Here is a 16596-nt window from a genome sequence, read left to right on the forward strand (position 1 = left end):
TTCTTACAGTCACTGCTCAAATCATCAGTCAAATTGTATTTTCCTTGGCCACAAGAAGGGGAGAGAGGGAATTAAAAGACGAGCAATTTTAGAAGAGTCAATTGAGGATGTTTGGAGGAGACGAGCTGACAAACAGCGAGATTCCACTCTTGAAGGTGTCCGAGCACAGGAAGCGGAGGAGGACTCTGCTTCGGTTGGGTCTGTGAGATGCTGAGAAAGCTTTGCTGGTGCAGTCTGACCAGGGCCTGGAGTCCAGTGAGGCAGAACCAGCCCATGTCTCCCTCCTGGAATGCAGAAGCCCAACGGGAGCAGTACAAAGTTTTGAGCAGGCCCTGCTGCCAAGCACCAATTCCTCTGCAGCAGCTGAGGCTCATGGCCTTAGAGCTCAGTCTGCTCAGTCTTGTCTGCAGCCCATTCTAGCAGCCCATCTGTTTGTGATTGTCTTTGCATCTGACCATTTACCTTCCATGGACTCTGGTCCCCTGGGGAGCCCAGTGCAAGTTGGCACACACCTGGAGAATTTGAAGAGACACAGAGCAGGAGAGGGGAGGAGGAAGCCTTTCCACCCTGCTGTCTCTACCTGGCGCTTCTGGCAGTGTCCCTCTCCAAAGCACACGGGAACCCTTCTATCCCAGCCCTAGAGGCACTGATGGAGTTGGAGTGGGGGCTGAAAGAGTGCAGAAAGCAGCTGAGGTTTCAGAAGGTTCATGGGGCTCCACTCAACAGGGGCTCCACTCTCCCACTAGGGGGAGAGTCAGGCTTTGTGCTTGATGCAGAGGAGAGAAATCTTGGCCCTGGCCTGGGGTCCCCTCCAGAACTGCCGCAGAGACAGGCCATACCCCTGACAAACACTCTGCGGGCTGTGGGCTTCAGCTGCAACGTCGCAGTGGTGCACAGTGGGTTCTCATTGTGCTCTGTCACCCACTGGTGGTTGGGCCTTTGGTAAATACATACGTTATCCCAAGTCTCAGTTTTTCATCTGCACTGTCAGCATAGCAATGCCAACCTGGTTTGTTTGCTGGGAGGAATAAATACTGGCAGGAAAATGAGGCTGGGGAAAGTAGAAGACAGTCTGCTTCCCAGTACAGCACAGTCGATAGACATTTGAGGACTTGGAAAGTGTCTGCACCTGGAAAAGGCACTTGGTGATTTGGCCCCAAGTAGGGAACAGTGAAATACAGTACAGGAATAAGATCCGATCTGCTCACTGCTGTGCAGCAGATGTGTCTGTAGTGCAGGCATCGTGCTAGGCAGATCTACAGAACCAGTTCAGGAGTGTGCTGTCTGGCTGGTCATAGACTGCTCAGAGCCACAGATGGGAGAGAGTCAGAGCACTGCTTGGACCCATCTGTCACTCTTTGTTTCCTCTCTCCTCAAGGATGAGCTCTGGGAAGGCTGGGCACACAGAGTTGGCTCCAAGGCTCCCCAGAGCCTGCTTCTGGCCTGCAAGTCCACACACAGACATCTAACCCAGAAGTTTCTGCTAACTGAGCCTTCTTGAGGCCACAGACACCAGCTCTCCTCCCCAATGTTCAGAAGCTTGCCATGGCATAGCTCAGAAAGTATTCAAAATGCCACTTGTCTGAGAAAAAGGGAGAGAAAATGACAGAAAATCTCAGCATTGTGGTCACCAGGCTTTCTGAAGCACAGTGACTTCGTAGCGTATCTCTGTGTCCAGAGGTCTGCTTTATAGTCCTCATGCGACTTCTTCTGTCACTCATCACATTGCTATCTAAGATTTTCTCTGACTTGCATTAGCTTTTAGTTCTTATCATGTTGACACAGAAAAACTAATGTGTATTTACATTAGCAGTATGCAAGTCTTGTAAATGGCCACACTTACACACACACACACATACACACACACACACTCCACACTCACACTCACAATCTCTGGACCAGGCTCAGATCACCTGCTATCCCTGCTGTCCCTATTTGCCCTGTGGCCTGCAGTGCTGGTCTTCTTAAGGAGGTTTGGTGATAGATGGGCTCTGAGTCAGAGTCACCCTCAGCCCGGTTTCTTCATGCTCCATCACAAAACACCCGCTTTGCTGCTTGTTCCTAACCATCTGCACTTTTCCCTGGTTGTGTTTTGAGGTGAGCTCAGTACCTACTCCCATTGCACAGCTCCATTGCAGTCTCCCTGTACTTGCCGGGATAGTTCTGAAAAAGTCTGCCTTACCATTTAAATGAGTGTCAGAGTAGATTCTGTTAGCACAAAGACACCTTGTGGTAAAGCAGTGCAGAACTCTCTAGATGGGAGATGACTTAAGAGCAATTGCTCCTTGGAACAGTGGGCAAAATGTATCTCAAAGTTTGCTTTTGCTGTAGTAATTCCTGGCCTTCCTGTTCTATTCACACAGACCATTGTTCAATTTTTTTTTATGCTTCCTGAATGCTCAGCAGCTAAAGAAGGGACAGAAGAAAGGCCTGTGCATCCTACATGCAAAGAGCTGTCCAAATGGAATTGCTCTCACAGGGTAGCAATACCTTGAAAACGGGTATGATGACTCCCATTTTATGGATATATAAACTGAAATTCAGGGAGATTAGGCACCTACCACCTATGAACTACCAAGTGCAGTGCCGGATTGTGGCTGTTTGGAAAGCCAATCTTTTTTCTGTTCTGTCTGTGGCTGGTGGTGGTGACTGGAGGTCATGATCTGGCCATGGGTGCCCCTCTTAGTGAAGCATCCACGCAGACAAGACCAAAAGAGAACAGGTTGGGACCCCACCTGTGCTCTCATGACTCTCAGGACAGCTCTCATGCTACATCCCAGGTGGAAGGCATCCTCTCCCTCTGTGTAACTTGGCAGTGAGGCCAAGAACCAGTAAGGGTACTGAATGATGGACATGCCCAATTCAGCAGAGGCAGGGTAAAATCATAGCTGCTGAGTACCCCATGTTTATTCTGAGAGCCCCAACTCCATATTTCCCCAGACTACCTCTCTAGGCCACTGCCTGCAGAGACGAAGTTACATGGGGACTTCCTCGGTCTCCTTTGGCCAGTGCTCTTTAGGAAGTCTCCGGTCTCTCTCTCTCTCTCTCTCTCTCTCTCTCTCTCTCTCTCTCTCTCTCCTCTCTCTCTGGCAAATTATTAACAAATACCATTCAGTAGCTTTCTTGCCACACATCTTGGAACCTCTGTTCCTTCATCTGCAAAATGGAGCTGTAAAACCTGTCAGGTTGAGTTGTCAACACGGGATGCAATAAGATACATCAAGTTCCTGGCAAATAGTAGTTGCCCAATATGTATGAAATTGTTTGACCTAATATTCTGAATTTCTTCACACATGATTTTGGTAGCCACATCTGTTTGCTTTGTCCTGTAACCCAAAAAAGGCAATGCGGTCCATGGTTTCTAGAAAGACAGGAGGTGGTCAGTCTGCTTCAACAATCATTTTATGGGCAACTTAAGGGTTATAAAAACCAAAGGATTTGTTTTAGTGGATAGAAGTAATTTTCTTTTTGAAGATTTTTCATAGGTTTCACAAGGCAGCCTACTAATAAGTGGATAGAGGGGGATAATTGGGGAACTTCCAGATAGGTTTCCCCTTGATCTAACTGTCATCTTGTCTCCCACCCTAATTTGAATGTCAGAAATGGTGCAGTTGGGGACAGCACCTTGTTTTTTAAAATCCACACTTGTGTTTCTTCAATAAGCCTGGGCTACCAGTGTGTGTGTGGTGTATGTGTAACTATGTTTTATGGGAGCAGTAGAGTTAGGACAAGCAAGTTCAGGACAGAGAACTCTGGGAACTGGTGGAGATTTCCCCTGGTCTCCTTGCTCTGAGAGATCAAAGGATATTATTTATTCCAAGAATTCTCTGGCTCAGGTGTCCTTCCTCCAAACTTCTATCCAGGACACTTGGAAATATTCCTGAAGACAGTGTCACATTGTCTAGTTCTATATAGGAGAAGATACTGAACTCATTTAAGAAAGCTCACTTGAATTATTCCTCTGCTTAATATTAAGATAATGTTAATACATTTAGTTGTAAATCTTCCTAGAACAGTGACTAGAGAAAGGGCTTACATTACAAATTAGAATATTTAGGCCTACTGTGTACAAGGCATTTTTTAGGAGTTGACAATATCTAGCATGATTTTTACTATATGAAATCATGGGGTTTGCAAAAAAAAGAAACAATATAGAAAAGCTATCAAACATATCACATTAATAATAAGCTTTATTAGAAAAGGAAGACTTTGAGTAATTGGGTTCTTGCCACATCAGAGAAGAAGGCCTGGTTTATGTTGCATTTTCAAGGGTCATAGGTGAGTTGTAGCCCAAGTCCAAGTCCACCTCAGAAGCATCCAGGACAGCCACATTGCCTCACCCTGTTAGGCCTCCCTCACCATGCTCAGACTGGGAGAAACACGCATCTGGGAAAGCAGAGAAACATCTGTTCTCACCGCAGGGACTGGCATCATAGCTCCTTCAAGTACCGCAGTGCTGGCTCCAACAGCAGATTTTCTCCAGAACAGAATCTTCGCAAAGCCTGGTCAATTTTCTGAGGGCTCAGGGAGAGGTTGTAAATGAGATTGTAGTTGTGAATGAGGCGTCGGGCTCGTTCTTTCTCCAGATTTCCTGTGATTGCATGGGATGGGTGGAAGGACTTTTAAAGAGGTAAGGGGAAAGCCGTGAAAAATATATCTTAACTTGAGGGACTTCTAGATAGATACTAAATACTAATATTTTGAAACTTTGAGCTTATTAAAAACCATGTGACATCTACAAAATATGTGCAGTCCTGGATATGTGTCATAGGTTTCAGGAGGGGTTTTTTGGTGATTTGAGGGACAAGAGGAGGAGATGGAGTCCAGTAAAATCCCTAGATAAGTCCTAAAGCACTTTTAACATTTTGGGGGTAATCACACAACTTTTAAAGCCAACTTTTTAAAGGAGGCACATATTAAAAGTAATTTCTAAATGTTTTTGCTCATGTTTTTCTTACTGAAGTATCCAAATATGTTCCTGAACACACAGGGTTTGAACAGCTTTTTGTTTGTTTTTTGTTGTTGATTTTTGAGACAGGGTCTCACTGTGTAGTTAAGACTGACCTGGAACTCACTGTATAGCCCAGGCTGGTCTCAAACTCACAGCAAACTTCCTGCCTCAGCCTCCCGAGTGCTGGAATTACAGGCATGAGCCACCATACCTGGCTAAACAGCTCATTTTTAATTCATTTCTGGACATTTACTTACTGTGACACTCTAGCTTGCTCTGTGATTCGCAGGTATATTGTCTAAGAGTGTAAACCTATGTTACAGCGCTAATAATGCATATTTGGTACCCACATGTCTTCTGTGTCAGCAACAATATGCTTATGTCAATATACTTTGTGCATTCAAGTGAGGCCAGTTTTGACAGTTGATCAAAGGAGTTTATGTTTAGAATACACCACCACCAAAGATCACTAACTAAAGCAAAAGCTCCTATTTGTGAGCTTACATATATAAGAATATTGAGGATTTAGAGAAGTTTGCTGTTATCTCAGGAACTCCCTTGACCCACTGGAAAGATAACTCATGCAGAAAATTAGCTACAGTGCAATAATAATAACAGTAAGGTCGGAGGTTTACTATACAATGTAGCGTGCCCCGTGCACTGCTGCGAGGACTTTTCCAATACTACCTCATCTAACCCTCACCCCAGCCTGTTTCACTCCAGACCTGGGTTGCTCAGTCACTCATCCAGGGCAGCTCAAGATTAACCCCTACACTGGGTCCTAGAAAGATCAAGAAGCAGGCTCTGTAAGTGCAGTCATGTTGTTTCCCAAGTGTGGCCCTTATTTATGAAAGTGTGCACTGCAGATGCCAGCGAAATGCTTTTGGTATCTTATATAGAAATGAAAGACACATGTTGTTCTTCTGCTGTCCTTTACTGTGGATTATAAGAGTGTCTGCAAAATTCTTTGTTCAAGACTCCAGAGGCCATGGCTGGGTCATTTGCTATAGAATCGTTATTCATCCACCAGAGGTGGGCAGCAGCAGATAGCTGTCATGTAGCTCAAGCTGTACCCACAAGTGCAAGGACGGGGGAGCACAGTGGGCCCTGGAAGTGCTCTGAGCAGGAACCCTCAACAGCACCCCCAGTCGTGGCCTCTTTCTGTGACTCACTGTTCTCATCTGTTCCCTCCCACTCCATCCCACCCTCCATTCCATTAGTTTGGTTTCTACTCTGCTTCGGTTTACCTGTTGTATGTTAATCCTATGTCCTTCTTTTCCTCCAAATAAACCTCATTTTTGCAGTGGCCAAGCATTTCTTTGGAATGCTCTGGTTGGTCCTGCCTCACGTTTGCTCCCATGGATATTTCTCCCGTCTCTTCCTCTGGAAATGTAACCTATGGGCTTTTGGGTAAGGTTCTGACTGGAAAACTTTAAGAAGGTTAAATTAACTTTCTCAGTCTGTTTCCTCAAATTTAAAATACAAGTAATTATATTTGTGAAAATCAATAAATGAAAAGGTATTCAGTACAATGTCCAGTACCACGAGGCACTCAGGAAAGCCGAGTATTACTATGGGCTTTGGATAGGGGTGTAGTCATTATTTAAACTCCTTAAGAATGCATTTTAATATAGAGAAATTACTAAAATATATAGCATTTAGCTTATTTAATTAAAATTGAAGAGTAACATTAAAAATTCGCCTAGGGGTCACTTCCAAGCTTTGCCATCAGTACTGGATTCCACTGTGCCTGCCCCACTCATTCGGACTTTACCGGTGGCAGATGTGCCACGTGACAGCCTCTTGTCCACCCTAGGGTGGACAGCCTGCCCTTCTCTAGCCAGGTCTGAAATGAAAGAAATAAAATGAATCTCATTGCTATCAGTTTGTTTTATTGTTTACAAAAACCTCTAAAATCTTTGACCTCATTTGGTTCTTAAATCTGGGAGATCCATTTCATTATTGTTAGTTCTCATCTATAGTTGAGGAAACAAACTTAGAGACCTTAAGTGATTAGTTTCAAGATTCAACAGCTGATGGAGTCTGGACTTGAGTCTTCTAGTTAAAAAAAATATAGCAAAACCTCATGTTCTGTTCCACATAAGAGTTGGCTGCATGGGAAAGCAAGGGGAGCTGGGACTGAATTATGGCTCAACTCCCTCCTGAAGATGACTTTACCCTTGGGACTGCAGTTCCTCCAGAGATAAAGGTCATAATCTGGCAGTAATGACTATCAGGAAATTTTAGTAACAAAGTAGACAGAAAGTATAGGATCTGCAGACAATGTCCTGTAAGGCGTTCTGCCTCCTTGAACTTGAAATATTTTCTACGCAGCCTTTGGTTTATTGGGAAAATTCCAAGTTCACCGTTTGCTCAGACATTTATCCCAACCACACTCCTTTCTTTAGAACACACAACCAGTTATTCAGTCATTCCTTTCCCCTCTTCCTCAGGGCTATTTTCTGGACAACCCTCATTAAAGAGTAAACTTGATAGGTTCCCAGAAACACTGATTTGATGATGGATGGTTTGCCTTCACCCTGGAGCAGAACACCCTGGCCTACATATTTTCTTGCACATAATAAAGAATAGTGATTCATCTGTGGGCAGAGTATGTGTCCTCTGCTCTACATCTAGAAGGGGACTTCATGGGCTGCTAGACACTGTGGCTAATAAACCAACAGTATGACCTCAGTTAACCTCTTTCCTCATTTATGACAGTGGTGGATGTTCCCAAATCTGGCTAAAAAAGTTCCTTGGCTGTTGATAAACTAATGGATTTCATAGAAACAGAGAAAACAGGCATAAATAGTGAGGAGGCCATGAGAAAAGCATTTCAGATTTGTCAGAATCTGTCTCCAAAATCAACAGAACTCTGTTGTTCCTCAGAACCATTCAGTTCCTATGAGAAAGGTCCCAATCTTTTGGGAGCTCTTTGGTTACTATGATTCATCACCCATCATTACAACTCAGTGTTTGTCTCCTCAGGAAAGTGTTTTCTATCTACTCAGTTGTTTTTAAGTTTGTTTTACTTTGTACCTCATTGCTACTCTCATATCTCTGGTAGGAATACCTAGACTCACAGTTTTTTAGCTAAACATTTAATCTCCTTCTCTCCAGACTCTTCCCTAAATAACCCCTCTTGGTTTTGTTATGTTCTCCTCTGAGTAAGCCTTTGGTGGACTCTGGGTACAGAAGGTTGTTCCTAGCCTTAGGAATTCATAGTAGGATCTGTGGTTCAGTGTGAGCCTCCATCACACCCATACCCAACTCCTGATCTTTGCAGACAATGGTTTTAAGCTCAGAATAGTCTAAAGTCTTCTCTCAGCCTCTGCTCCAGCCCTTGTCTCTCAGAAGCCTCTCTGATATTTTAGCTCAAACAGGATGATGAGCTTCCTTTTATCTGTTTTCTCTTTGCTTTTAACTCAAAACATTTCTTGTAATTTGATACTTAAGACCTGTCCATATTTATGGGGGTACCATGTGATCTTTTAGTAAAAGTACATATTACATAATGTTCAAATCAGGGCAAGTGCATCCCTCTTCCCAAATGTCTATCATTTTTTTTTTGTAGTAAAAACTTTTAGAACCCTTTGTTGTAGCTCTTCTGAGACACACGATGCATTATTATCATCCATCACCTTTCTGTTGTGCAATTGCACCAGCGGGGCTTCTCCTGTTGACCTGTAACTTGGCACCCAGTATCTTTCCTCTGATTCTCATTTGTGCCTTCCACTATAAGACCTTCCTCTACACTTGACTTTTCCTTTTGTATTCTTTTTTCTGGCTTTGAGAAATTGCCAGTCTCTGCATATCACCTTAAACTAAGGTGCTCAAGGCCAGAGACTATGTCTGGTTTTCCTCCTGGTCCAGCCTCTAACCCTATGCTGAGCTCATAACAGAGTTTTAATAAATAATTTTAAATTCATCCAGTTGAATCATTTACTTAAAGTTTTCAGTTATTTTTTTTCTTTTTTAGGTAAAATTATTAAACATCCTTGAGCATTATGTGGTGGTTTTACTTCATATGCTCTAGAATTATATCGCCCTGGAAATTTTATAATAAAAGAAAACTGAAGGAAAAGCAGAGGTCAGAAGACAGTGTGTTGCTACGTGGCCACTTCTGTGCAAGTGAGCACAAGGGTCTCGCGGAAGGTGGTTTCTGCTCCATGCCTTCGCACTTCTTTCCTCTTCTCTACTCCCGAATCTCAGGCCTAGCTATAGGCTTCATTTCCTCCCTCCCTTGGACACTGCAACTGAATCCTTTCTGTTTTTCCTTCTTTCGCTTTCTCTGTAATCAGCACATTGACATCAAGGATCTTTCTTAAAAACTCGATCAAATCTCTCGTGCTAAGAAACTCAGCGCTAGTTTGAATGAAATTTCCATTTCCTGGCCTGGCATTTCAAGCCTTCCAGTATGCGGCCTCTCCTGTGTTTCCATCTATATCAGTCAGCACACTTGGTCTGGCCCATGGAAGCTCTTGTTCGAGCTTTGCACAGGAGTTAGCTTGGCCAACCTTGCGCTTTTGCCAGAGAAACCTCTTAATTCCTTTCCTCTGTGTTCAAACTGCATTCATCTTTAAAGATCAAATTAGCATTAACAGAGCCTTTCTGGACCGCAGTATAAAGAGCTTTTCCTTTTTCAAATGCCCAAATAGCACACTATTTGTGGCATTCATGCTTTTTCATCTTAAATTTAGTTATTTGTACCCACGCAGTTGATTCAATTGATTCTCAAAAATACTGAACAGAATTTTGCAGGTGCCAGGCATAAAAGAGCAATACAATCTACTGGTATGACAGCAATAGGCCTCCTAATAAAAATTACAACGTGTCGCATATGATAATGGACGTTAAAAACCACCAAGAAGCCAGAAAAAGGCTGGCCCAGATCTGTCTGGAGACTCTTAGAAGAGTGCTTGAATTCCAATATGAGAAATGTTTAGGCATTAATTAGTCAGATAGCCAGGATGGGGAGTTGGCATAGCAATAAAAGACTGAAACAGCTCAAATGGAAGGCTTAGTGTAGGAAAGGCACAAACCCTTCGGAAAGTCTGGGATATACGTGAAGAGAATGACAAGAATACGGAGCGTGGTTGGCTGGTCAGGGACTGGATATTTCTTTGCTAAAGAGTCTGTGCTGCAGCAGTAGGGATCCCTGAAGTATGTAGAAGGTTGGTTCATGGTAGACTTTGGTAGGAATGTAGGAATAATAGAAGGAGAGGAGAAATTATGAGCAACCGACTGGGAATTGCTTCTCTGATTCATCTTTGTTTCCTGATTACACTGACATTAGTGCCAGACACATGGCTAATATACAAATATAGTATTTGTTCAAGAAATGAAAGAAAAAAAAGTATCTGTACTTGGGCTAGAACATTAATAGAAAAGCACATCAGCTTTGGAGTTCCTACTTTACCTGTGTTGCTCAGATCACACAGGTAGAGGGCGTTTTCGAGCTTCCTGAACCTGTCTATCCAGGTTTCCTTGTGTTCCTCAGACCCATTCTTCATGGCTGAACTCAGCAGAGGCTGGGAAACTGGCCTGATCTTCAAAGGGCTCAGAGAATCTTCCAGCGCTGAAGTCTCAGCAGGAGGGTTTTTTGGTTGCAGCTCCTCTTCTGCGGTTTGCTACCAAAATAATACAAGTGTTTCACTGGCTGCTCACTCACCACCCAGAGCTTCTCCAGTCTCTTGGCTCAAGATGGACCCATGCAATGAGGATAATTTACTGGAAGATGTGGCTTTGGAAAGCAAAGACGAATTTCTAATTTCTAATCCTAAGCACCGTAGGACCATATCTGTGAAGTTTTTCTGAATGTAAACATACTGAGGCATTTTTAAAAGATAAGTCATCATTATAGTTTTTTAAAGCATCATTTTGAAAACTGTCATGCAGTTTTAATTTTTGACTTGAATAAAAGAGAAGATTTTGTAACTAAGAATCTTCCTGATGCTCTTTTCTAATTGTTTTGGTAGTATTTGCACAAATAAGAGTCTGGCAAAATTTCTAACTTCTCAAGAAAATTTCTGGGTCATGGATGTGAGGTTTTTGACAAAAAACTGACTGAAACAATAATATTATCTTATGCTCCTGGGCCCATTTTAAAGAATATTAAAATTACTCTCGAATGCTGGTCCTGTTATTTCAACAGAGGAAGCCGAGGCCCAGAACGAGCAAATGACTTGTTAAAATTCACAGATCTTGGAGTAAGCCCAGGATTTCAAGCAGGGCAGAGGTGATATCTACTTTTAGTGTCCTGACCACATGCCCAGTATAAAGCAGAGGTGTGTTTAGAGTGAAATACACAAGTGACCCCAGCAGTGACAGGGAAGAAGCCCAACCACCTTCCACTGGAGAGAGTAGGAGCTGAGGTTTGGCTTGCCCAAGTCCACTTTTCCAAGACTGCCCCTCCTGCCCACCCCACAGCTGCAGAGAGCAGCTATGTTTTGTTTGCATCAAAGGCAAATAAACCTATGTCAAGGAATTTTGAAAAATTTGTGAGAAAGAAAAAAAGGGAGAAAAAAATTCTCTATGAGACCCTGAAACTAGCAGTCTTTCTGCCTCTACACTGGCACAAGAAAAGGCTGCTCTACTGAGAAATTCAGGGAGGAGAGAATGAGGCTGCTGGCAGAGAGGAGGAGAGATGCAGGTCCTGGTGGTGCTCCAGCCCCTCAGCATTTCTGCCCTTGGGTAACATAACAAGCTTCTCTCTCCTTCTGTACATTAAGGTAAAAGAGTTGGTTCAGTTCATTGAAATACAAGTATTCCTAATTCACCACAGAATTAAACCTCTCAAATTTATATATCAGTGATGGTGAATCTTTAGAGACTGAGTGTCCAAGCTGCAACAAAATCCACTTATTTATTGCAAAGTGCCAACAGTGCAATCTAATCTGTCGATGCTTGGCTGCTGGGGCTGTGCTGGGGTGACTTGACTTTTGTGCCAAAAGAGAGGCTCCATGTGCCCACAGCATTGTGTGCCATAGGTTCACCGCCACTCTTGTACACTATCTGTCCATGCTCCCACAGCCTTTGAATGCTGAGTTTTCCCAAGTTTGTTACTTGTCTCAAACTTCTCACATATAAGCAGTGAAAATCCCAAGGTCTTGAAAAATAGTAATTACAGTAAAAGCCGAGTTCTGAGTTGGTTATAAGCACAGGTTCAGCTGCTGCAGTGACGAGTGAAGGATTCTTTCATTTGAAATAATAGAATGCAGCACCTGCTTAGATGATAAGCAGCTGATAGCTTTTAAGGAATATGAAAGAATTATCCTATCGATTTTGGAAAGAATATAATGTCATATAGTACAGTAGTGATCTCAAGAGTTTTTAGAGTTTTACAAATCTGATGAAAATCTATCCAGGATAATAATATACATTTGCACGGATTTTGGTGTATTTCAAAATGACCAGGGATATAAGCAACTGAATTCAAATAGTTTTATATTTCCTCAGACATTCAACATACTCTCTGTCCACTAAGGACAAGGGAATATCGGAGATTTGTGTGGCACTGAATTCAGCTGAGGGAAAGAAGGAAGCAAGCAAGCAATATGTCCATGCCATGCCCCACTGCATCAGGAGAAAGTCCAGATTCCCACACTGGCAGTAAGAACATGTATGTCCTCGTTCCTGCTTATTTCTCAGCTTATTTCCTTCCTATTATATATATTGTTTTTTTCTCCAACCACATAGAACCTGAAAAGATGAATGTTTTTTGCCTTTATCTTATTACACTGTTCCCTCTGTTGTAACAGCCACCTTTTCTTTGAGTGGTTTGGCCCCTGCATCTTCTTATATTCCCACCATATATTACCCTTCTCATAGGTGTCCTTCCATGACCACCCAGGCTGGGTGACAGGCAATTCTTTTTAGCCTCTTTGCCCTCAAGGCACTTACCACTGGATGTTGTATTTCACAGAGCATCTCCTCTCCCAGAGATGGGAAGGGAGGGCATGTGAGACAGTTACTGATGTGTCCTTGAGATCTACTTAGGGTCCTGCACAGAATGTACTAGGTTCTCAAGCCATGTTTGATGAATGAAGACGTGAATCAGTTGTTTTCTTTGGGACAACACTCTATTTCTGTTCTCTTTTTAAAAAATGGGACAAGACTACTTATACAGGAATATGAGAAGAATCAACTGTCACAAAGATTGATAAAACCCTCAAATAAGAGGCAAAATAAAAGAGAAAACTATTTTTTATAATCTTATTCACAACAGTCTTAACACTCAAGGAGAAAAGCATTTGCTGTTGTTTCTTACATGGCAAGAGGCTCGCCAAAATTGGTACTGTTTTCTAAAATATTTCAACGTGTGAAATGCATGAAGAGGCTTCCCGTCATTCTAAGATGAATTATGTTCTAATCCAGGCATTTAAAAAAATGACAACAATGGAAAAACTCAGGCTGTTTTTCAATTCTACATCTTTTGACTAAATGCTGGGAATATTAAAATGGATTTTAACTTCTTGACAGATCTTTTTCTTTTTCCTTTTCTTTTATTTTCTTTTTGTACCAGAGAACCTGTTACATTTTAAAATGTGGCACCTAGGTATAAGGTTGTTCTTAGTTTCTGGAAGCTGGATGGCTCGTGAGTGACCTGTATTTCAATGGATGGTGGATGGGCCACAAAGACCCCTGCACACGTGCCACAAGCACACTTTCTTGGGGCAGCAGCAAGCCCATCACTAAAACACTAGGATGGAGCAGACACTCTAGGCATCTTCCTTCTCCCCTCTGCACCTAGGCAGAATGGAGGCTTCCACCACCCAGCCAGAGCGGGGACACCAAGGGCTGGGGCATCCTCCTGTACTCTGCAAGCAACACGTGTTCAGTCTGGCTTTGAGGTACCTCGGGGACTTCAGACTGCCCTGGAGAGGCAGGAACTTCCTGTTCATACTTCCCTAAACAGGAGAGAAGATATGGAAATGTTTAGCTCGGTGTCTTCATTTAACAACAGGCACAATGACAGTACCACATCATTTAATAAAAGCCCTGGTTCCCGCCTTCAGGCCTCAGACCAAGGAGCAGATTCCAATTAACAAAAATTATTTAACTATGAGCTACCATAGGCTACTAGAGCACACTAAGCAGAGAGAAGAAAGCATTTTAACTTATATGGGAGCAGGGGCACAGTGGAGCAGGCCAGGTGATGCAGCTGGAGGACCTGAGGGCCTGAGTGATGAAGAGAGTCCTGCACAGCAGGGGCCAGAGCCTGCAGCAGGCCCCACACCAGCCAGCCGGTCTGCACAGCTCCATGGGGGATGGGCGCCCCCAGGGCCTGCCTCCCAGCAAGGCGGGCACCTGCTGCCGTCCTAGGTTGAGGCCAGAGACCCTGCATGGGCAGAGGTGAGAGCAGCACCACACTCAGGGTGTCCTGCTGACCTGATATGATTTGCTGCAGCTGCACCTCTAGAGAATAAGACAGGCTTCCTTCCCACACAGGACAAGGACCTGTGAATTCTCCACGGCTGAAAGATATCCTTCCTTCACTACCCAGCACTTTCCTCAGACACAGGGACTTATTTATGAGGTGTGATCAAAGACACAGTGAATGTTTAAATTTAAAGAGTCTTATTACAGGAAGATAAACTGTTCTTAATCTCACTCAAATGCTCCCCTTCACTTCCAACACACACATCCCGACATCCTGGCCACTTTCTGCAGCAGCTCTGCGGTCTTCTTTCCTGTGGGTCGTTGATTGCACTGCCCTGGCTGCCGCAGCGTCCGGAATTGATTAAACAATGTTTCCCTTTCATGCTCATCTTGACTTTGGGGAGAAGCTGGAAGCCACACAGTGCCAGATGTAGTGAACGAGGGGACACACAGCTGTGATTTTCCAAGCCTGCCTTTCCACTAACACACCTTGGAAAGACATCCGGGAAAGAGGGACTTTCCTGATCTCTTTCTGCTGCAGAAAATGTCAAGAAGGGTGGCATAAGTGTGTCTCAAGTGAGGGGGAGGTTCTGAGAGATTAATGGCAGTTTGTCTTTTACTGTAATAGAAATTTTAAATTTTAACATTCATCATAATTTTGATTTTCTGTGTATGTTGCAAATCCCTATGATGATTTCACAGTACAAGCTTTTGGGGTCTTCAGCTTCAATATTTGCTGCATAATTTAAATACATTACTAGCACACACACACACACACACACACACACACATACACACACGCACATATATAGTTTCTGAGATGGTTCTTACTGTTTCAATTTAAAAATCTAACCATAGCAGAAGGCAGTGAAACATAGGCAATAGGCTCTGAGGCCAGACAACCTAAGTTTGAATTCTGACTGCTTTATTAGCTGAGTGATCTTGGGCAAGTTACTCAACCTCTCTGTGCCTTTTAAAAATTTCATAAAATGAGAACAATGATGCTTACAGGTTCTTTTCAGGACTAGGAAGTGTAAAGGGAATATCTAGAACAGTAATGTTATAATGTTACATGTTATAATGTTAACAGTAATGAATAAATGTTAAATAATAAATAATAGTGTTATTTAGGGAAGGATGCTTTCATATGCTCCCACACCAGATATAAAAGCCTTCGGTTACACTCTTTTAGCACTAAGCCTGTGCATCATTATGCATCTCGTCCCTCAGTTTTTTGATGGGGAACACTGATTTTACACTCTTCTTCAAAGCCTCAACCCAAGATTGGAATAGGCACTCAACACATCTATCTGGCTGAATAAATGGCCGGTGCCCCTGTTTATTTGGAATTTGGAAAATAAAGTCACTAAGTATACAAGTCATTTCTCCAATTCCTTTTCTAATCCTTGGTGAAGAGAGATTTTTCTCTGCATTTGGTTGCCCTTCTGTGCCTTACAGGAAACCAGTCTTTTTCAAAGTGTTGAAAATTGGTCATTCCACGTCATTATTAAGCTGCACCCGTTCCTGACCATTTCACCCAGTCTGTGAAAAAACATCTTTCTGTTTATTGCAGGGGAAAAAGTTCAAATGGTTCTGAATTGTAGAGACGGGGAGTTAAAGGGGCTTTAGAAGCTGTACGTGGCAAAAGAGCAGGAACACAAACTTTGGTTTTAGAACAACATGAATGCCAACCCTGATTGTTCCCTTTACCACTTTCAGATCAAATCTTTCCTTTGTGAAATTAAAACAATCTTCAGTAATCTGAAAATTACTTATATAAAATACCCAATACCAGGAAGATATTCACTTTGGGTATAATTTGTTGTTGTGTGTAGTTTCCCTAGAGAAGACCAAATATTAATTGCAATATGTCGGGCATTTTCCTGGGCCCTGGTCAATACTTTCTTTTTGAGAAAAGGATCTAGAATGTAGACTTTGTCATAATCCAGTCTTTTTATTGTCATCACTTTTCAAAGTTCCATTAGGAAAAAATACATGCTGGTCTACTTGGGTTTCTTTTAAGGTTCCCTTGTCCTCCCTGAAAACTAATAGCATAAAAAAGGTAATGGTTTGCATATGTAAACACTGTTTGAAAGACCTGAGGCAGAGCTCTTTTTTTCTTCCTTCTAACACAGCAGGAAGGATAAATAATAACCATCTGTCTAGTCTGCCAGTTGAAGATTTGTACTGGAGGCAATAAGCCAAGCTGGCTCTAGAGATTTCCAAGAGTGGGAAGGGCCAGGTTTTACAGGGTTTCTAGTGTG

General features: G+C 42.8%; 1 protein-coding gene across 1 annotated transcript in view; it reads right to left on the reverse strand.

Annotated features, from left to right (window-relative positions):
• Positions 1-4430: 4430 nt before the first annotated feature.
• The window catches only part of CUNH1orf87 (chromosome unknown C1orf87 homolog), a 73051-nt gene continuing 60885 nt past the window's right edge, over positions 4431-16596 (reverse strand). The window contains exons 10-12 of the mRNA XM_010605223.1: positions 13784-13860; positions 10371-10581; positions 4431-4591 (exon numbers count right to left, since the gene is read on the reverse strand). Of these exons, the coding sequence (XP_010603525.1) occupies positions 4431-4591; positions 10371-10581; positions 13784-13860 (449 nt within the window). The remainder of the gene's footprint in view (positions 4592-10370; positions 10582-13783; positions 13861-16596) is intronic.

The sequence above is a fragment of the Fukomys damarensis genome, unplaced genomic scaffold (genome assembly GCF_012274545.1).
Source record: "Fukomys damarensis isolate Sample0158 unplaced genomic scaffold, DMR_v1.0_HiC HiC_scaffold_33, whole genome shotgun sequence".
In the NCBI taxonomy this organism is placed as follows: Eukaryota; Metazoa; Chordata; class Mammalia; order Rodentia; family Bathyergidae; genus Fukomys; species Fukomys damarensis.